Below are 22686 nucleotides of genomic sequence, written 5' to 3' on the forward strand. Positions count from 1 at the left end.
TCCTTCTCTGGAGACATTCAAGACCTGTCTGGATGCCTACCTGTGTAACCTGGTCTAGGGATTCTGTTTTGGCAGAGGGGTTGGACTCGATGATCTCTAGAGGTCCCTTCCAACCCCTACAATTCTGTGATTCTGTGAGATCCAATCCTAAGGCATTACTGAATAAAGAAAGATCAGTATCTTCAGTGAGCTGAACTCCTTGCTCTTGCCAGTGATTTACATAAAGGATAAATTTCCACATCAAGCAGGAAAGAATGAGAAAGAAACCCCACACGTTGAAACTTATTTTGGCGTACAAAGCATGTAAGTGTAATTCATAAAGGAGCAGCAACTGTGAACTGAATTGAACTCTGCTTTATTTGGGATCCAGTCAGACATTCAGGATTTGCTACATTTTTTTTTCCGGAATAAATTGCATGGTGGGTTTATTTTAAATTTCAATAATGTTCTCATTTGTAAAATTTATTTTGATACTCAACATTTCAAAGAAACAGTTATGTTTCAGAATTTGTTACCATAGAATCATTTACTGGTCATTCTGTCAGGGTCTGATCCAGAAGTCCATCCTACCTACCAATGTTGTACATGTTTTCACCAAACTGTCGCCGCTGAAAACTTAAAGCCTGCAGCACATTTGTATGTTGTTTATAAAAAGACTTGTTAATAGTGGCTGTCTCCAGCAAATCAAGTTGCACAAGTTGTGGGGCGAGTTCTGGTCTTGAAGCAGGAGCCAGCAGGCAAGCAGATGTAGGGGAGAGCTACAGCTCCATATCCTGACTGCATGTGCTTCCCATACTGCTTTGATTCATCACCTCAGAAACCTAGCCTGAACTGCAGTAGGTCAAACTGCAGTTGTAGGATGCCAATTCCAGTTTATCCTACATCATACATTAAGAAGCTGGTTCTGCTTCAGAAATGCAGCAGCCTCAAGATCAGGATGAACACGAGTGGCAATGCCCAGCTTAGCATGAAGATCTAAAGTCCCATGAAGATTGCAGGCTGGTGCTCTACCCATTGCTGTGCTTTGGAAATCTTACCACATGCTGATAAGACCAAATTTCTGTCCTTGTCTCACTGAGTTGGAGGTGGAGCAAATTTCAAACTTGCTGGGAAAAGGAGCTTGAAAGGTAGGACCCATTCGAAGTGAGAGGTACGGGGACTAGGTAAACATGACTGTTTTTCAAAGTGGAAAACATGCCGGAAAAACATTTCCAGTCACCAAGTTCCCAGAGTCAGGATTCTGATATCTTCTTTGGGAGAGTTCCATTTTCCTATTTTTTTTTTTTTCCTGACACTTCCTTGCAGCATCTGCCTGGACAACAGCTCTCTCTGAAGAATAAATGAGCTACGATGATTCTGCTTGTGAGTTGCCAGGAAGTCTTCACTGAGTTTCTGAATGCGCAGTGGAATCTAGCTTCTTCTTAATCTCAGAAGACCGACTGGTACAAAGATCTGGAGTGTGACATCCATTTTCATTAGGTTATTCATTGGATGTGTGTAAGGAATTTAAATAAATGAGAGTTTGTGAAGTGCTTTGATGTGAAAAATATATTCCCCTTCATTAGGGTGTAGATTTCCCATGTGTCTCACTTAACACATTCATTATATGAAAAACAAACAAAACAGAAAACAAACAAAAACAGCTGATTATGGCTGGAGCAAAAGTTTTAAAAATAACTGAGATCAGGTGTCAAATAAAGGATATTGAAATCTGCAGTTCTGATGTGATGGCAAGCCAAAACCAAGAGTTTAAATGGGAAATCTAGATTATGAAATTGATTGTTTACCACATAGCAGGCTCCCATCCACAGAAGTGCTGCATTTGCCTTGCACTATTGATCAAAAAGTTACTGTCCAAAGTTATATGTAAGCTCTGAGGTTGATCCTCTCATTCTAGTGTTCCCTCCTTTCAAAAAGATCCTCTTAAATGACATCTCAAGGTCATACTTCTGTTCCCTTTCATAAGACTCTTTAGCCCCTCAATGATTCTGGTTCTAACAGCCTTCTTATTTCTAGTAATATGTCCAACTCCTCCATGAAACCCATTCTGTAAATATTAAAATCCAGAGCCTAGTTTCCTGGGAGTTTAAGTCAATAATATTTGTCTCAAAGCAACCAATCACCTCCAAAGATGACTGTACAGACAAACTCCTTGAACGGCTCACTGTGGAGTTGCCTAAGTGCCAACGTGGGTGCAGTAACTGAGCTGCATCACCAGTGAGGCATTTCATGGAGAGAGGAACACAAAACAGTGACAATGTGCCCTTGAGAGAAAAGGAAGGGCAAGAAATACAGACCAAAAATTGTGACGAGGCCAGCACATCACACATTGGTGAAAGTGTTCTGTACACTGCTGTTACTTGTACATTACTTGCTAATTCAAAATGTTACTAGGCAGAGGTAGATGTAGTGAAGCCAAACAAATTATTTCACCATTATCTCATGACTGCTGCATAAAATCTGAAATATTGAACAAATTCTGTCATTGAGGAGCTTATTCGAATAACACGGCATTCTGTGTACATATATACATCAGCAAAAACTGCATTATTGATCATTAAGAATCATTAGGAATATAATCATTAGGAACATGCAAGGAACTTGTGTAACTGGAACCAGCTTCTCATGGGTACCAAAGCATATAGTCCACTTATCAAACTTCATTTGAAAAGCAATTAGTGATCCTTTCCTCCCTTACAAGTGGAGTGGCTTCTGAGAAAACCAGTCATTAATGCAATTTTTGTCTCAAACTTCTCCTAAGTGCTGCTGTGTTTTTGAGGTCACCTATCTCTGTGTAACCTCCCCTGAGCCCAACCCATCTAACCAGGAACAAACAACACCTCGTGATGTTAGCATCAGCTTCACTGTGTATGTAGTTTAGAGTAAAGGTGACAAACCACTCGTGGCAATTACTAGCTCTGCCAGCCAGATACTTTTTACTGTTCTGTTGTAGTGGAAACTGACCTGCTGCCAGCAGTGAATCTGTATAATGCAGGGATTTTTGTTGGCATGCTGTTTTGATAATGTACTGAAGTATATAAGGTATTGAAATATATAATTAATTAATTCTTTTTTTTTTTTTTAATCTAATTTTTCACAGTTGCCCTTAAGTCCTTCCCGACCCTCCAGGGCAGCTACTGACTACAGTTTGGGAAGTAAAGGGCTTAATAGTTGGTATTATACTGCTGTTTTCTTTTCATTTGTTTATGTCTGAACTGTTATGAACAGCCTGAAGAAACTGCCCTGATTCTTTTTCTGTAATTATTTATATAGAAGAATGATGTCTCCCTTGTACCTCTGTTCCACTAAGCTACATAATCCAGGCTCTTGGAGCCTCCAAATGCACAGCAAGCTCCACTGATTTGTTGCCATTCCTACTCATTGCTCTTGAATATCAGTGATCAGAATTGTATAAAACAATCCAGTTATCTTACAGTACACTGATTATTTCTGAGACATTTCCTGTTACTAGCAAATCCATGAAATATGAAGCTCCAGGGGCTGATTATCTGTCTATTTATTTATTTATTTATTTATTTATTTATTTATTTGTCTCTAAATGTTTCCATGATTGGCCTTAACTGGATAACTGGGAACGAAGAGACAATTTTTTAATCTAATGTTCATGCAGTGGCAGGTCTCCTGGTGATTGCAGTGGCACCAAGTCAGTTCTTAAATATTAATGATTTTGCTTAGACTAAACTCTTGGTGTCTATTTAAAGATTTTTTTTCTGTAAGGAATAAACAGGCATGGACAGAATTGACTGTTAATCAGTATAAAATTGATTGGCTAAAGCAAAACAAGTACACTAGGAAAAAATGCAGGCTGGCTGGAAGGGGCCAGTCTTAGTTGACCTTTTTCTTATCTGATTTCTAGCATGTGGCTATTTATTCACTATAAAGTATAATTTTAACAGAGCTCAACCTACGCCAATTATTTTTTTTTTCAAGACAGGCTTAACTTTGGAGGGAAAAGAGATTCAGCTTTACATAGATCTGAATGTGCTGCTGAAATGTAATATCTGACATCTGAAGTGTAATACATGACATGGAGCATCGTATATAAGAATAGTTTATTCTAATGGCCCACTGAGTTTGAACTGATGAAATCTCACTGAAACTATATTATAAAAACAAGTGTGGTGTTTTGTTTTCTTTTGTTTCATGCTAATTCTCAGATGCGCTTGCTCATTATATGTAATTGTTGAACATGGTCAAATCGTTGGAGGACAGGGCTGCTATTGAGAGGGACTGACAGGGGCTGGAGAAATGGGATGACAGGGACATTGAGACTGAGGATAGACAAATGCAAAGTCCTGCACTTGGATTTTAATAATCCCATGCAACAGAACAGGCTAAGAGCTGACTGCATGGAAAGTGGCTTTGCTGAAAAGCACTCACAAGATGAGGAGGTGATCCAAGACAGCTAGCATGGCTTCACCAAGGGCAGATCATGCCTGTCCAATCTGGTGGCCTTCTGTGATGGAGTGACAGCACTGGTGGACAAAGGGAAGACAACTGGACTTGTGCAAGGCCTTTGACATGGTCCCGCACCGCATCCTTATCTCTAAATTGGAGAGCTATGGATTTGAAGGCTGAACAATCAGGTGGATAAAGAATTGGTTTGATGGTCTCAGCCAGAGGGGTTGTTGTTAATAGCTCTATGTGGAGGTGGAGGCTGGTCACAAGTGTTGTCCGCCAGGGGTCCGTCTTGGGAACGGTGCTCTTCAGCATCTTTATCAATGACATAAACAGTGGGATTGAGCTTACCCTCAGCAAGTTTGCTGATGACACTAAGCTGCATGGTGCAGTTGACACAACAGAAGGAAGGGATGCCATCCAGAGGGAGCTGGACAATCTCAAAAAGTGGGTGCATGAAAATCTAATGAGGTTTAACAAGTCCAAGTGCTAGGTGTTGCACTTGGGTCAAAGCAATCCCAGATATGAGTACAGACTGGGAGAAGTACACATTGAGAGCAGCCCTGTGGAGAAGGATTTGGAGGTCCTGATGGATGAAAAGCTGGACATGAGCCAGCAGTATGTTTCTGCAGCCCAGAAGGCCAGCAATGTCCAGGGCTGCATCAAAAGAGGGGTGGCCAGCAGAGAGAGGGATGGGATCATCCCCTTCTAGTCTGCCGTTCATCTGGAGGACTGCTTCCAGGCCTGGGGCCCCCAGTACAGAAGGGATGCGGAGCTGTTGGAGCATGTCCAGAAGAGGGGCACAAAAATGATCAATGGGCTGGAGCACTTCTCTTATGAAGATAGGTTGAGAGAGTTGGGCTTGTTTAGCTTGGAGAAGAGAAGGCTGCAGGGAGACCTCATTGCAGCATTTGAGTACATGAAAGGAGCATACGAGCAGGAGGGGACCAACTTTTTACACAGTCTGATAGTGATAGGACAAGGGGAAATGGCTTTAAACTAAAAGAGGGGAAATTTATGCTAGATGTTAAGAAGACATTTTTTACTCAGAGGGTGGTGAGCCACTGGAACAGGCTGCCCAGAGAGGTTGTGGATGCTCCATCTCTGGAGGCATTCGGGGCCAGGTTGGATGAGATCCTGGGCAGCCTGGTCTAGTGGCTGGCAACTATTCTAACAATTTCTGCCCATGACAGAGGGGCTGGAACTAGATGAACTTTAAGGTCCACTCCAAGCTAAGCCATTCTATGATTATATAATTCATTCTATGAAAAACACCCAAGGATCCTGGCAGACAATAGCAATGTGCCCTTGCTGCAAACTCAGCTACATCCAGGACTATTAACAGGACATTGGCCAGCACAGCAAGGATCTATTTATCTCTGTTTTTGCACTTGTGAGACCACATCTGGAGTACCATGTCTAGTTCTGGCCTCCCTAGGACACGAAGACGAAGATATACAGGAGCAAGCCCAGCAGAGGGCCACTAAGACATTCACAGACTAAAGCACAGGGACATAGGAAAAGCTGAGAGGGCTAGCTTTGTTCCACTAGTAGAGAAGGCAAAGGGGATCTTTTGTCTGTTTTCCACTGTGTAGTGGGAGAGTATAGAGAAGGTGGAGCCAGAGAACTCTCACGGTGCGCAGTAAAATCATAGAATCATAGAATCATAGAATCATAGAATGGCCTGGGTTGAAAAGGACCTCAAAGATCATTGAGTCTCAACGCCCCCTGCCAAGTGCAGGGTCGCCAACCACTAGACCAGGCTGCCCAGAGCCACGTCCAGCCTGGCCTTGAACACCTCCAGAGACGGGGCATCCACAACCTCCCTGGGCAACCTGTTCCAGTGCGTCACCACCCTCTGAGTGAAAAACTTCCTCCTAACATCTAACCTAAATCTCCCCTGTCTCAGCTTAAAACCATTCCCCCTTGTCCTATCGCTATCTACCCTCACAAACAATCGATCCCCCTCCTGTTCATACGCCTGTTTATAGAAGGATGAGAGGCAATGGACACAGGTTAGAATATGGGAAATTTCTGACTCAAAATAATGAAAACATTTCTAATGTAAAGATTGTCCAAAACTGAGCCAGATTGCCAAGAGAGATGGTGAAATTTACATCCTTGGATCTATTTAAAACTTGACTGGACACGGCCCTGTTCAACCTGATCTAGCTGGACCTGTTTTTAAGCAGAATATTGGACTTATGACCTCCATAGGTACCAGAGATTGTGTTAGTCTATGATTCCAACTTTTTAACATTGATAAAGTAAGAACGTTTGCGGAATAATCCTCTATTTTATAGGCACTCTATGAATCTGTACTGGTATATTGGCATCCAAGGTAGCCATTGATATTTCTCATTAATTGTAGGCAGGACCCCTAACATCACTGTCTTTAATTGCTTATGAAATGGCATAGAATCTTGCTGGAGAAAGGGCCTTCTAAAATATTTCTAGTTTTATTTCAAGTAAAGAAACGTTTTCTACTTAGTCTTAGCTGAATTCCAGTAAACATAAATTCTATCTTCAAAATACACCAAATAAAATTCACTTTTCTGTATGAGTACGTAAAGACAAAGTTGAATGATTTTCATTTTAAGTGCTACCAAATGCTCTTTTTAATAATGTATGACATAACCAGAGTTATTGCAAAGTCAACTGCTGTGCAGATTGTTATAACAGTCTCTCAGCAAACATCTTCCTGTAGTTGTACATATCTTTGGATGAGTAAAGAAAATCCTCTTCTGCCTTTGTAGCCTCTTCTCGAAAGAAGAATCAAATACAGAAATTACAGGAGAAAGAAAAAAAAATGTGCTGCATTAAGGCATTTCACATACGATTACAATTCCACTTATACTTTTTCCTAGGTGCTTTTGCCAAGTTGAAATTTGTGCTAAGTATGCATTAGCCTTCATTGAGCATTTTCCTTTTTGCAGCCAGCCTCCTTTCCAAAATGGGAAATGATCCTTAACATTTGCAGTCCTATACATGTCAGTTTCTAAAATCATCAACCCAAAACAGAATGCATGATATCACAAAATACAGCAGAATAGTTGCATTTAAAAAAAATTACATGTACTTTTATTTTCATCCTGTTTTGAACATTTTCAGTATTCTGTTATCACATCTTTCAGTTTTCTAGCTTATTGACTAGAAACTCAAGTAATCTTCATCACCTTACCCTAGGGACTGGGATCTATGAAGGGAATTATCAGATATCACAAGGCTTGTGATAACATAATGAGAGTTGGCTACACTCTGACAACCCCTGTCAATGAGACAACAGCTGCACTGAACAAATATGTACAGCCAGAAAAGAACAAAGTAATGGTGAGTCAAGGAGAAGTGAAACTGAGAATTAACAAAGGATAAGATTGACCAAGCTATGACCAACCGAAAATAACCTAGACCAGCTTTCCCATATGTATAATGGGAATAATGGCATGTATTTATGGAGCAAGGCTACTGTTAAAAATCAGTCCATTAGTATCTGTGAAATGCTATGGAGTCCTTAATGGAATATGCAAAATAGTAATGTGAGCTAAACAGCATCCGTGCTGTTCTAAGGCAGCCATAGCTTATCCGTGGGAAAGAGGTAATGCAGGAAGAGGGGCAAAATGGGGAAAAGGATATAAAGGGCAAATGGCAAGAAGAAGTGCTGCAGGAGGAGAAGAGAAATGAAATCGCAGCAGAAATGGAAGGAGGCAATGAGGTCATTAGGGACAAAGTGGTGATGCCTGGGTTACTGCACTGTAAAGACACAGGGTACTAATACATACAAAATTAAGCATTATCAGTTCTGATGTACATGCAAGAACCTATGTCACTGGTTTTTCTTTGTAGAAAAACCTAAATTATAAGTATAACCAGATGAGAGTATTTAATTGACCACATGCAAGTGAAGAGGGGAACTATGAGTTTTCCAGGGTGTAAATCTTTTAAGAGAAAAAATTAAAATCACTCTACTTCTGTATTGCTGACAAAGAGGGCATTGTTTGAGAGCTGACTGCAACACACACTTGAACAATAGCTTCAGATCAGTGGAAGCACAAAATATTGCTAACTGTGACATATGTTTCAATTAAAAATAATGAACCACCCATTAGTTTAATGAAAAGCACAGGCTATTAACAGTAAATGCTCTTTAAACAACTTGATTACTTCCGCAAAGCTGTTTTGAGTAATTTTTCCACCCCCTATTGATCATTTTTTTTGTACTATCTGCTATGTGCATGCTGTTTTACTCATTCCTCCTCAGCTCCTTTTACATCTTGGTACTGTAGAGAACTGATTAGTGGGGGAGGCTGAAGGCTGAAATTGTACAAAGACTCTTTACCTGGGGGCTGCCTGTTGTCATATTGTGCGTCAATGTTGTTATTACATGACAGCTAATCTTGCTTTTGGAGAAATGATGCAAAGATCACAAAAATACTGTCTTGCTGACTGCAGTGGGAAGCTTTGCTAGGTGTTCTGGTGGTGAACACACACTGAAGAAGCATCCTATACCTCACTTCTAGTAATGGATCTGTCAAGTTAGGTTGAGCATGCAAATGAACAGTCACTGATTTCCATAGAGAGTGAGCTGATAACAGTGGTTCCTCTAGTGCATGTGTCAAGGATCAAATCCATTTTTTTTTTTTTAATCAATAGTAGTATTTCATTACAATATTAAACAACCTTATTTCTGAATAAACAGTGGCCCTATTTCTCCAAAGAAATCTGCAGAGGCCTCAGCAGTGTTTGGAACAATGTCAAAAAGCACATGGTTATTGTTTTAATGCCCAGTTTGTGTCCTCTCATCCTGTCGAGATCACTGGGACCCAAAATATACACAATATACTTACATGTGAAATATTCCAAGATTTATTGATGAAAAGTGGTAAGGAATAAAATAATATTTATCTTAAGTACAAGCTTAGTTTTCATAAATTTTATAGTTTTCCATAATTGTACAGTTTCCTGTGATAACAATTTATTAATGCCTTGTTTATAAGTGAGATTGAATTTATTATTTTGAAACAATGAATAAAATGTGTCGCCTCACCTGTTGAACTGCTTGCCTAAGTCCTCCCATTTTCAGTCTGCCTACCATCACTCCCTGTCATGGTGCCCAGATAGCATGTACAGCTGTCCTGAAAAAAGCTTTATTTCCTGGAAATGTACTGGAACCATAATTTACAAATATTCATCTACTAATACAGATATTTAAGTATTTTTCAGTCAGTCCAAGATGATTTGATGTAACAGGACTTTTGAAATATATTTATTGTTAGCGTTTCGTGTTCCCAAGAAGGATCCAATTTCACTTGTGTAATGTGTTAAGTTTCCAGTTCTGTTTAATTTGCATTCTGTTTCAGTTTTTCTTGAAATTATGAAATACAAATTGGGAAAAAAATCTTTTATGTCCCACTCTATTACCTTGTAGCATAAATCCTGTAATATTTGTTGCCTACAAGTTAAAGTGTATTTTTAGAGTGGGGCTGGTTACTCCACCATGAGGATGGTGGATGACCTTCACTGGGCTATGTGTCAATCAAAATCCAGCTGGTGAATTCACATGGTCTTTTTGCAAGGACTATTTGGATCCAAAATTAAGAGTTTCCAAAGCAAATAAAGAGGTACATACACAAAGCAACCTTCTGACTTGACAGTCAACTCTGCTGTGAGCAGGAGGTTGGGCCAGAGACCTTCAGAGGTCCCTTCCAACCAGAACTATCCTACTATTTTATGGTCCTACTATGCTATCATCTTTTGGTCATACTATATACTAGTCCAACAACAGATGCAATCTGTCTGCATTCAGACACTGCAGCAAAAGTCTGACTGGTGGTTTGACTTGTTAGTGGAGTGAGGAAAGAGATTCATGGGACCAATGCTGTTGACAAGCAACATTAATAAAAACCTGACGTTCTTCAGACTCAGCAAAGCCTCCTACTGTTGCAGAGATGATACAGGCACAAACATACCTGTACCATGCTGCTCTTCAATTTTTAAAACCAGCCGACCCACACACCCTTGAGTAAACTGGGTGGCTGCCAAACCATGAGATTATGAAACAAGGAGAGGCACAGGGTGAGTGGCAGCAGTTCACACTCGTTACATTTTCTCTTTGCTCTTCTGTTTCAATTGGTGCCTCTATCCATTTGGATTATAAAATCTTCAGAAGACAGAATGGATTTTCTCTCAGTGTCTTACATAGAGACTAATTAGGCAAAGGGCTTTGGCCTCTGAGTTGTGTTTCTAGGCATCATGGTAATTCAAATATTTTATAACAACAGCTACACAGTTGTAGACTGTGAGAGACTTTAAAGGCAGGTAAAGAATTCCATCTGTTCAGCTAATGCACTTCTGTGACAAAAGCATCTATTCTTCAACTGAAACCCTTAGGAGATACTGAATGTACCCTTTTGCTTGGCAAAATACTTCAACCATTAGAGTCTTCCACTTTTTAAGAATGTGTGTAATTTCCAATTCAAATTTGTTTGATTTCAGTTTATAGGTATTTTTTGTAGTTATGCTTCTCACTGTGTGAGATTGAAGATCTCTGTAGTCACTTTCCAGTCTTCTTTCTGAGAAGTCAAACAGATCGTGCTCTTTAAGTCTCTCCATGCAGAGAATTTTCTCCAGCCTCAAGTAATTTCTCAGTATTCTTTTGACAATGAGGACACCAGAGGTGGGTACAGTATTACCACAAAAATGTCACCAATGCCATACACAGAGGCAAAATAACATCTCATCCTACTTGCCGTATCCTGTACTGTAACATTAGGTTGGAAACTGATTTTTGCTAGGTTGCCCATTGTGAACTCTTAATTTCTTTTCATTTACTTCTCCATAACACAGCTCACATCTGCAGGCGTGACCTGTTCACCATATTTTTAAGTAACTCTGCTTGTGCTTATATTAAAACATTTGACTGGAATGAATTTACCAAGCAATACAGATCTTATGATAACCCTGGCCTTAATTTAATTTCCCATTTAGCCACTCTTTTTCTCTTCTTTAGATCACATCAATTTTGCTTTTCCATTGCTGAAAATATGAATACTATTTGTTTTCCTCAGTATTAGGATGGACAATCCTCATGCTCACTTGCCAGCTCTCCCTTCAGAGCTGCTGCTCAGTGGATCCCACCTACCAGTTTCCTGAATAAGCTGAAGTATGCTCTCCTGAAGCACAGGGTCTGTAGTCTGCTGCTATCGTCCCTTGGTCTCCTCAGGATCACAAACACCTTTCCTCAGTCACTGCAGCCAAGGCTTTGATGACCAAACTACTGACTGCCACATCCCATGGTTCTGCCTTGCTGACGTGGCAGATCCAGCTGTGATCACCTGTGGTTGGCCCATCCAGTATCAATAAATCATCCTCAATACCTTTCAGAAATCTCGACTGCTTGGATTGTGATGTGTTGTGTTTATAGCAGAGGTCAGGTAGGCTGAAATCCCTCATCAGTCTGGGATCTGAGACTCCCTCAAATTCCTTATAGAAGACATAATTTGCCTGATGCGGCAATCTGTAGCAAACTCCCACCACGTCATGCTTGCAGAGCGATAGTTTCTCCTGCTTGCTTCCCAGGCTGTAGGTGTAAGTGTGCATACCCTTGAGGTGGGTGGCCTCTCACACCCTGTTTCATCATTCCTGAGGTCTCTTATTCCCAACATGCAGCACTATTTTCTTACCGCCCTTGACTACTATTTCTTCTCTTCCCTGTGTTGCAATCTCCCTTCCCTGTTCCTTGTTGAAAGCTCTCTTCAGGCTGGCTGTCCAGCTGGGAAAGATGCTCTTGTCTCGCTTTATCAGGTGGATTGGTCTCTCCTTGGGGATACAGGATACAACTGATGTCTTCTTTCAGACGGGGTTAGTTATTGTACTGATCTGTACGCACTACCAGAACTCTGTAACTGCTCTCAAAGGTCTGCCTCCACAAGTGTGCATGTGCACACACACTCACACACAATCCCTATTTGAACAGGTAAAAAAAAAAAAAAAAAAGAAGGATTAGTAACTTAAAATTCCATTTGCCCTAAGGGGCTTAATCATGACAATTAAGTGATAATGTCCAATCTCTGCATGATTCCAATTTGACCATAATGCAGCATCTCAGTTTACAAAGTGTTGCTGTTTTCAATCAATCTGTCTGTACTAATTCAACATCTTTCCAGCTCCCCTGCGTAGTCTCCAGCCACAATTAGACTCACACCTGTCAGATACAGGCCAGCGTAGTCATGCATCCCCCCCAGTTTTTGGAAATCTAGACCAATTGCACAATCTTTAAATTTTCCCTTGGTGTGAACTGCTCTGTGTTTCCAACTATATTCTGCCCTCTTTCTCTAATTTATGTACAGATAGAAACTTCAAGACGATCTCTGGCTTTCCATGAGTATCTTTCAAGATTCCTTCAGTTTTCTATGGCCTGCACAGTTTCACTCAAAGTCACATAACTGGTTGTAAACTGAGTTATATCCCAACTAATCTTACAAACTTCTGCAATAGTGAAATAACATTTTGCATTTTTGCTTCAATGCCATCACATTGTCCTTGTGTCATCTTTGAGCACTTTGTTCACCCAGGGTTATACAGGAGTACCTCTTGCAGCATGTCTGACTAATACTTAAAGGAGTCCTCCTACAAATTTACCTTGCAGCTTTGAATTTCTGTAGATGAACTGCTGGATATCTGAAGGCTTGACGTGTCTAGCTGGTCAAATATCCTTTCTTGCTTTTTTTTTGCTCATAGATGACCAATCCACTTCTTTTGTTTCTATTTCTCATTCCCTTGATGCTGTCCTCCCCCATTGTTTCTGTGGCAACAGTATCTGAACGTAGTCATCCAAGAGGCATTAATTTTCTCAAATACTATACTTTTGAAATATATACTTCTAGACCACAGCCAGTATATAAAAGCTTGAGAGTATTTCAGTTCGCAATAGAGAGTTCAGACATAAACACTTTTTAAAGTCACATTCTTTATGTTTTAGCTGAAGGAAAACTTATTCTTTGCACCCATTAATTTAGTTGCTAAGGAATGTTTACAGTTGGACTAGATGATCTTGTAAGTCCTTTCCAACCTTGTGATTCTAGGATTCTATGATTCGGAGGATCATGGAATTATAAAATCACAGAATATCCTGAGTTGAAAGGACCCCAGAAAGATCATCAAGTCCAAACTGTGGCTCCACACAGGAACACCTAAACCAAACCCAGTGTCTCAGAGCACTGTCCAAATGCTCCCTGATCTCCAGCAGCTCAGGGCCGTGCCCACCACCTTCTAGTGCAGACCCCTTCCCTAATATCCAACCTGAAAAACGTATCATAATTTAATTTTATAGACATTAATATATATTTTTTACAGTGAAAGTATGTCTTTATGACTTAGGTTGTCTTAGATATCATTACAAATTATAGTGCATCTCAATCTGTTCCATGGCTCCCGTGTATGTAAAAAGACAGGGTGGAACACAGCTAATGTAGACATAAACATCTCAAACGACTCATCCAGATTGCCACTGCAGTCCACAGATGAAGAAACACATGGAGGAGATGATTCATCTCATCCCTAAGCAGACACCTTGAGCAGCTGATGTAAGCAACGACTCTACAGGTCAACTTTATTTTGGAAACGACCGAGGCCGGGGGAGGCAATCCCAGACTCACTGAAACCTCTGAGCCGTTAATCTAGAGACAGTTCAAGAAAAAGGGAAACAGAGAGGTCCAGAAACACCCGGAAAAGCAAAACTTAGAGCCCCCACAGAGCGGCCATACCTCCCACGACAGCCCCACACCCCGAAGCGCGACGCCCACGCCGCAGGCGCCCGAGGCCCCGCCCCGCGCATGCGTGCCCGGCGGCGCTCGGCGCGGCGGGAGCCGGCTCGGGGGCGGGGCCGGGCGGAGGGGCGGGAGGCGGCCGGTGACCCGGCGGCGCGAGGGCCCGGCGGGAGGCGGCGTGGTGGGGCTGTGCCGTGACCAGCGTGTGTTGCGCCCGTTGCGGGTCGCCCGTAAGCCCGTTGGGGGCCCGTTGGGCTGCGCGAGCCCCGCGGTGGGCGCTGGCGGGGGCGGTGCGCGCTGCCCTCCCCATCCCCTCCTACCTCCGCCCGGCCCGGCCCGGCCCCGCACGGCGCTGTGATTGGGCGGAAGATGGCGCTGGGCGGATGGAAATCCTAATGACAGTCTCCAAAATCGCCTCCATCTGTACCATGGTGAGTGAGTGAATGAGTGAGTGTGGGGCCGGACCGCACCGCTCGGTGGGGTCTGTGGGGCGGGCGGTGGGGCAGAGCCGTGTCCCGGGGGTGGGGATCGGGGGCGGGGATCGGGAGCGAGCGCAGTTAATCGGCTTTGAAAGACTGAACCCGGCGGGGTTGGGCTGGGCTGGGCAGCGCTTGGAGGCTTTCCGACGGAGGCGCTTAGGACAGGGTCTCCTCGGGAGCACGCCGAGCCCAGGCGCGCAGCAGCGTCCCGCCTGGGCGCCGTCCCTCGGCACGTGCTGGGACGCGTTGGCACCGCGCCGCGTCCTGAGGAGGCTCCGAACTGTGGCTGCCGTCTCACTGCTCCCACGGGGGAAGGGAAGAGAGAGAGCGGAGGGGAAAAATCCCCTCTGCCATCCTGGTTGTTAGTGTGCTGGATGGGCATTATAACGTGCCGTGATTTCGAGCAGTGGAAAATGCTGATGGGTGCATTCTGGATGCTGGTTTACAGTTTTCGTGCACCTTACCGCAGAGAGGCTTTAATGTCTCCAGCAAGCGTTTCACAGGTGGCCTGTGAGAATTTGGAGCGAACGCCTGCGGAGATGGCTCAGGTGGCCGCCCACCAGCTGGAGCAGTGCTCTTTGCAATGCAGGAGACGGCAGCTTCTCATTTCAACTCCAAGGGTCCAGTTCCCTGAACTCGTGAGCAGTACACCAAGGTCTTTGTGTGGCCAAATGAAGGACCAGCAGTTTTAATTCTCTGAAGCAGTTATGTTTCAGACTAGGCTGTGACTGATCCTCGAGCTAGGACGGTCTGCCTTTGCTGCAGTCGTAGCTAACGGGTTTTACGCACAGCTGCCCGCTGGACATTGTGTTGTGTTGTCATAGACTCAGTGCCAGTCCTGTGGTTTAGGCCCAGTATGGGACCTCACTTCTTTACTTGTGACAGTGTGGAAGCTGTAGGTCTGGATCGCCCAAGCAGCTAGTTGAAGATTTCCTGTGTGTGTGGTTGTTAGAAATGGCGTTCTGTCACTAGCATACAGGTCAGTACCTAAACAATTTTTTCAACTAAAAACCTTATGATTAATTGTCTGTACCCACGAATATGAAATTCTGATGTCAATGAGGTATTCTTTGTCTGGTTGTAATTGTGTATGCTGAGGTGGATAAGCTCCAACCGTGAAGCTTTTCCTGTGCCTTTTCTGGTGCTTAAGCTTTAATAGTACTGAGAGTGAGGACAGCTGGCTCAGGATACACCCTGTAAAAGTTTAGCAGTACTAATATAGGAATTAGCTGTTTCGATGATGATAGCATGGAGAGGTACTAGATATTTACACAGGAATTGCTGGGAACAACGTGGTTATGGTCAGGCAGGTCTTTTAAATGTTAAGAAAGTCATAATAATCATGTGTAAGTATTAATTTTCTAGAAACAAGAATATAAATGCTGAGTAATACATCTTTACTTTTTTTTTTTTCCTGGCAATTCTTCTTAGTGACAACCTTCCATTTGATAAACTCTCAGACAATTTTCTAAAGATTCTCAGATCGCTTCCTTGCCTTTTCCCCCTTGCCTGTTGGAAGAATTCTCAGGTGGTTGATTCTCACCTTATGTCTGGGTAGTACAAAACAAGTAGCAGGCAATTTTTGCTGAGAGACAGTTTCTGCATTGTCTTCTCAAACCTAAGGCACACCTTGTATACTGGTGGCCTGTAACAGAGCTATCTGGAGCTATGCTGAATAAGCTCTTCCATCTCAGTCCTGCATTTCATGACTTCTATTTTTGTATCCAAATTCAAGTTTCACTCCTGCTTACTCACTTAAATTTAATGCATCCTTTCCTTGTTGTTTAAGCTCTCAATACTGGAAGGTAATAAACTGGATTTTCCAGCACTGGCTGATTGGATGTGGTGAAGAGTGATGTCAAAAAGGCCACAGTGCCTTTTGAGATGATCTTGCAGAAGCACATTTGGTCTACAAAAGGATTTTTTTTTTTGCTTCATTAGTTTATGCTACATCTCTACTGCAGTGTTTCTATCAGTGGTACTGCAGCTCTTCCTGTTCTACCCCTTCAGGGTTCTTTGGACTTCTTTTCCCCCTATCACTACTCCTGTGTTGTAGTAAGCCTTAATTACAAGGCTCAAGATTGCAGATGAGGACTGGAAAACAACTTCTCTCTTGCGTGGCTTATGCACTGTGCTGTTCCTTTTGCAAAATGGATTAGGGTATGGGTGGTTGGGTTGGTTGGTTTGTTTAAATGTCTTTGCAGTAGAAGTGTAAAACCTGGCATTTTACCCTCATCCATGCATTAAACTGTGATCCAAGTCTTACTTGACTGAATGTTAGGAGGCTTTGTGCATGTTTGGGAAGTGGTAAAATAACCCATGCAACCTTCAACGAATATGTGCCCCAAGCTATACTCACGTAAAATTAAAGTTGAATATAGTGCTTCTGACTTCACTTCTGCTGTCCAGAGTCCAGCAAACACTTATCAGTCCTTGAGTGGCTGGAGTACAGAGGATAGAAACTACCTTTGTAGATTAAAAGCTACGGAGGTGTCCATCTCAGACATACAGAAGGAAGTTGTGGTAGTAGAGCCAGTACTTGTTTTTCAGTGTTTCTTCTAGAAATTGGTCGATTATGTTAGCACAACCTGAAAAACCATAATGAAATTTAAATGTGATGCTAATCTATCAGCTGTAGCATTAGACATGAAAATCTTTTGCTTAATGTTTCAGGCTTTTGTTTAATTGTTCTCTGTCTTCTAGTTGAGCATCTTATATGCAGGGTCAATGTACTTGGCTAGTATTACTTTAGAGAGTCCTCAGTGACTAATTCATATTTCCAAAAATGCCATCAAACACATAGTCTGCAGCTAGATGTAGATTTAGTGATGCAATAGTGTGTTCTGCCTGAGGAGTTTGTGTGTATCTTACAGCACAAATTTTTGGTTTTAGGTTTATTTTTGAATGCACCATATGCACACACCAGTCATGCTGTGAGTGGTTGCCTACCGTCCTTTTCCTTCCTCTCTTCTTATCCCACCAGTACCATTCTGCCTGTTTCAGTCACATTTGACAGGGGTGAAGAGGTCTTGTAGATGCTAACGTAAATACAAGCACGTGGGGAAAAAGGCTGTTGAGGGGAAAAAGACAGAGTGCCCAGCTTAGGAAAGGCGGCAGTGCAACCCGCCACAGGTGTCATAGTGGAGAGGTTTTATAAAAACACTTAATTGCAGGCAAAGTTTATAGTAAACTTTGAGATAGGTATGCATGTATGGGCTTCATTACTGCTCAAGGAACTGTTTGTTTACAGTAGGTTTTTCAAAGCTAATTGTGAAATCTGCACTTAATGTAAACTGATGTTTGCCAGAGTTTGCAGTCAGACGGAAATGGCTGTTATGTACTCACTCCTGTTCCTTTTGTTTGCACTCTTCTCTCAAGCACGAATTGTAATACTTAAACAGTAATCGATTATCAGTTTTTACAGATTCTGCAGGAAAGCATAAGGAGTGCTCAAAGGAGTGAGAATTGAGAGTTGCAGCAAGGAAAAACATTGCTTCAAAGTGAGGCGGTGACAGAAAAGAAAGCAGAGGGTGAGAGAGCTGACGCAGGGAAAATAGCAGCATTGTGGTGTTCCTTTATCCAGCTGTCTGGCTTGCTTATGTAGCAAGGTTGGCAAGAAGGAGCATGTGCTGTGTCTCAGCCACTCCATTTCACTTTGGCATTGTGACCTGAATCTGCCTTGATCAGTGGACTGGAGTGTTCTGGCTTGTGTTCTGTTTTCCTGATTCTGTTGCAAGCACATTCAATTTTGGAGAAGTGTGTGTTAGACAGTTAGTTCAAGAGCCTATACCACTGCAGGGAGGTTCACTCGTTGGTTGGAGTTGCAATAGGGAGAATTTTTCATAATGATTATGACACTAAGACTGAAGCCACAATTGTGGCATTTGTCATCATCATTTTTGTAGATGCAGTGTGTTATGTGTTACAATATAGTAGTAAAAAAAAATAAGGCTGCACATTTGCTGTTTAAAATGCTGGGTTTGAGACAGTGCTTAAAATGCACCAATTAATTTAGACACGTTTAATATGAATTTTTAGTCACATTTAGAGTCAAACAAATGTGAAGTAGGAAACATGAAGGAAAAAGCGCTGAAGTTGTGTAGCTGGAAAGCAATACTTGTCGCAGCACAGAGAATTACTTAGTTGGCTTATTACCTAGATGGATAATTTCAATTATATAAATGTGCCTTTGTCATTTGACTTACATGTAAACATTCATTTATCAAGTTCTAAGCACAAAGAAACAATGGAATACCAACTTGGACTCTAGTCTTTGCCAGCAGTGAATTTTCAGCTGTGTCAGTGGGACCAGCTGATCCCATTACTACACAAAGGTTGATTATTCAGATGGTCATTTATGTGGGCTTTGTTTCTTTTTAAATCTGCAAAACAAGTAATTTGCATCAAGACTTGTAGGAATGATTTTGTAAAAATGTGGGAGAAGAATGTCTGTCCCTTAATTAAGATTGTTTACTTTTCTCTTGCGTATCTGTTGAAGGAAGGAAGAGTATAGAAGGCCTGTGTAGGGATCAACTTTTGTTTTCCTACTTTAGGAAGTTTCTTAAAGTAAAATGCTTCTAACCAATGATGTATTTCAAATCAGATCTATCTGATCTTTCAATCTTGACAAACATGAAGAAGAAAACACGCTCAACCCTAGATAATTTTTGTAGTATATAACCATAATGATTTAGTGTATTAGCATAAGTACATTAAAATGGTGTATCAATATAAATATACCAGAGCTGAAGAATATTTTTACCACTTTTTGTAATTTCAAGAAGTTTTAGTCTATGAAAATAGGAAAAGCAACATTTTGTTTTCATGAAACAGCAATTTTTGTGGATTAAGTGTATTTTAAGCATTGCACAGTGTGCTGTTTATTTACAAAAGTGAGCAAATGTGTTACTGTATTTTTCGCCCTCGGTGTTTTGGGTGATTTGGTAAGTGGTTTTCTTATCTGCTTGTTTTTTGAAGATGAGTATAATGCTTCTAACTGCTTGTACTTTCTAAGCAGTGAAAGATTTCTAATGTCACCATCAAATCCTCTTTTAAATTCGTTTCACAGACTTCCTGTCTGGTCCATTAGTATAATTCAACCTTTCGCTGTGAGTCTGTGAAGGTAGTAGTGCTGACCTTTAGTGATCCTGCCTACTAAACATCATGGTGAGATGTGTTGTACTGCTACTGGTAAAATCCTTCTGATCGGAGGAAGCTGAAGCAGAATCACCAGGTATTGTAAGCAGCGTTCCCTCAGGAATGTTCTGGAATTATAGAAGATAAATACAACTTATACTGTTGGCAGTATTTCTTTTTTTGTGTGTGTGTGATATGATTTCCTTCTATATTGAGGGTAATTGACAAAATCCATTTTACGTGTGGCAGCAGCTTGAGAAAAATTGCACCTTTCTGTGTTTTGAAGATCCATTCAGTGGAAGACGAGGTGTAGAGCCAATTCTTGGAGCCTTGGGTTCATATTCGCGAGTAATTTATCTTTGCCTTCCATGTTCAAAACAGAGGGAAGTATGACTGTCTGTCCAGCTGCTGTGAAGGAAAATACATTATCTGTGCTCAGTGGGGCTCAAAAAGGTCCGTGTGGTAGATATAACAAATGTGAAGGTAATTTTGTGCCGTGCTGTTGTCATCTTTGCCTGTGCAGGGATGTTTCACTTTGTGCTCACTAAGAAAACATTTCTTCTCAGCTGCGTGTGATTAGAATACGTAGGACTATATCTTAAGCCAGTTAGTGAAGAAAAATAACATTACAAGTATTTCAAAAGTGTGAACTGAAACTGTAGACCACTGGGGCAGCAAGAAAGGGCAATAATAAAAGTGAAAATAATAGCAATGCTGTTGCTTCAGCAAGGTGGGTGACTTTTCACAGTGCCTTCATAGTGATGTAGCGTAGTTTATCTTTACAATTATGAGCAAGTACGCACAGAACTTGAAATGTGTTTCATTATGTATTTGGCTTCTTTGGTGTTTGTTGGAGTTCTTTCTTCTACATAGAAATAATCTCAGAGTTTAATAGGTCACAGTCAATATTTTGATATTTTCAAACACCTGTTACATCATGGTGTTATTTTCCATCTGCTCTTTTAACACGTGCTTCAAGTAGTCTGATTCAGATGAAGTTAGTTAAGTTTTGCTGTTACTACCTGTTCCAGTGCTAAACGGTAGGACACCAAGGTAGATGCACATTAAGATTTCATATTATGTTCTCACATGCCTTACTTGCTGAAGTTTTCACTATAAGGCCGTGCTGTGTGTAGTGTTCTGTATGCCAGTATGTCATATGGAATTATGTCACTGTGTTGGAAGGCGGGTGATGTGAAGCTGTGTTTGGTGATACATAGGTATGTAGGTGCTGATATGGTGATATATAGGTGGTGTGATATGAAGGTACTAATATGATGCAAAAATGGGTAAATACCAGTAGTATTGCGTTATTAGCTTTTACTGTTTCTTTGTTTTTGACATCTTTTGTGCCTCTGAAGCAGACTGCCTGGGCAGTAGCAGTTTGAGCACTGGCACAGGCTGCCTGGAGGCTGTGGAGTCACCTCCCTGGAGGTCTTCCAAAGCCACCTGGACGTGGCCCTGGGCACCCTGCTCTGGGTGTCCCTGCTGGAGCAGGGCTTGGGCCAGGTGGGCCCAGAGGCCCTGCCAACCCAACTGTGCCGTGATTCTGTTTGTTCCCACCTCTGGGCACATGTGGGGAAACCAGTCCTGGGGTGTACTAACTAAAGTTGATGTTCCCATCTCTCATCTGCACGGTGTCAAAGCTAAGCTGCTCTGTGGGAGACTGAGCATCTGTTGTACGGGTTGCTCAGTGAGCCCCAAAAAGTAGAGGCTCATTTTTGGGATCTTCCCGCATCCCGGTTAGATGGCAGAGGAAGAGTTTTTATACTCTGCCATAAACATCTTTAAGTGAAATCTCTCAAGGCCTGATCCCAACTCCAATCTTTCATGGTTGAGGTAAAGAGCTATGGCTCCACTTGTGCTTTATTCCTCTGCTGACCTCTTGTCCGAAAGATCTTATGATACTGTAACAGCTGGTATCACAGTGCTTCCCCTCTATATCTGTATTTGCATAATGGGAGGATCAGCTAGGACTGATAATGCTTACCGTAATAGTTCACAAGAAACCTTTCAGAGGGAGGGATACTTAGATATTAAAATAGTTGTTACATGTCAGATGTGAACATGAGTTTTAACATACTTTCAAGCCCCTGCTGCATGCTGTGTCCTGCCTCTGCAACTAATGCACAGTGTAAATTATTTATTTGTGGGAAGGAATGACATCCTTTATGACAGACAAAAAGGGAGCTGTAGAGGGAAGTCTGAATAGCTTGCAGGGTTTTATATTGGTTTAAAACATCCGTGCTGGTTTGTACTGATAAAACATTCATAAACAACTGCATTCAAATGAGAGTAATGTCATCCGCTGAAATCATGTGAATGTTTGAACCTTGAGAGAAATAACCTTGAATAATGAGAAAATTGCATTGTTAATATACGCATATCTTAGCATATTTTACTTACTAACATGTCAGGATATTTATTGTGCTAGAAATCTAAATATAATGTTTGGGTCTGTACAAACAGAAACATCAAAGTTTCGATCACAATATTCTCCCTTCCAAAGCTAGAATAAAGCAGCCACTCCACCCTTCGAAAACAGAGAATTTCCTAAAAACCTGTTCTAGAATTTATTTATTTTTTTGTGAAGTAGAGATTTGAACAATAGGATAAGTGGCCTCCTCAGTTCCTTTCTTTCTGATTTGTTTGTAAATAACACCCCCCCTTGCCAGAAGTCAGGGGTATTTCAGTAAGGCTGCAAAACCAAGCATTCAGTAATCATGGAGTGCTATAATCCTAAACAAGATTTTATACCCGTTCTCCTTACCACTAGCATTACAATTTGAGAGCAGCTGTGAAATCTTAAGAGCTATTTTTAATGCATTTTTATCATTTTAATTCAATTTCATTGTTATAAAGTCCGCGACCAATTGCTACATCTTTAA

General features: G+C 41.6%; 1 protein-coding gene and 1 long non-coding RNA gene across 2 annotated transcripts in view; one reads left to right on the forward strand and one right to left on the reverse strand.

Moving 5' to 3' along the window:
* LOC110389011 lies at positions 9260-14238 on the reverse strand. Its single transcript, XR_002433037.1, has 3 exons — positions 14181-14238; positions 13057-13234; positions 9260-12379 (listed from the first exon to the last, which is right to left on the reverse strand). It is a non-coding gene; the product is annotated as an uncharacterized LOC110389011 (long non-coding RNA).
* Positions 14305-22686, forward strand: part of USP12 (ubiquitin specific peptidase 12) — a 33426-nt gene continuing 25044 nt past the window's right edge. The window contains exon 1 of the mRNA XM_021378895.1: positions 14305-14614. Coding sequence (XP_021234570.1) covers positions 14567-14614 — 48 coding nt within the window. The 5' untranslated portion in view covers positions 14305-14566. The remainder of the gene's footprint in view (positions 14615-22686) is intronic.

This window comes from Numida meleagris, chromosome 1, assembly GCF_002078875.1.
Source record: "Numida meleagris isolate 19003 breed g44 Domestic line chromosome 1, NumMel1.0, whole genome shotgun sequence".
NCBI classification, from domain to species: Eukaryota; Metazoa; Chordata; class Aves; order Galliformes; family Numididae; genus Numida; species Numida meleagris.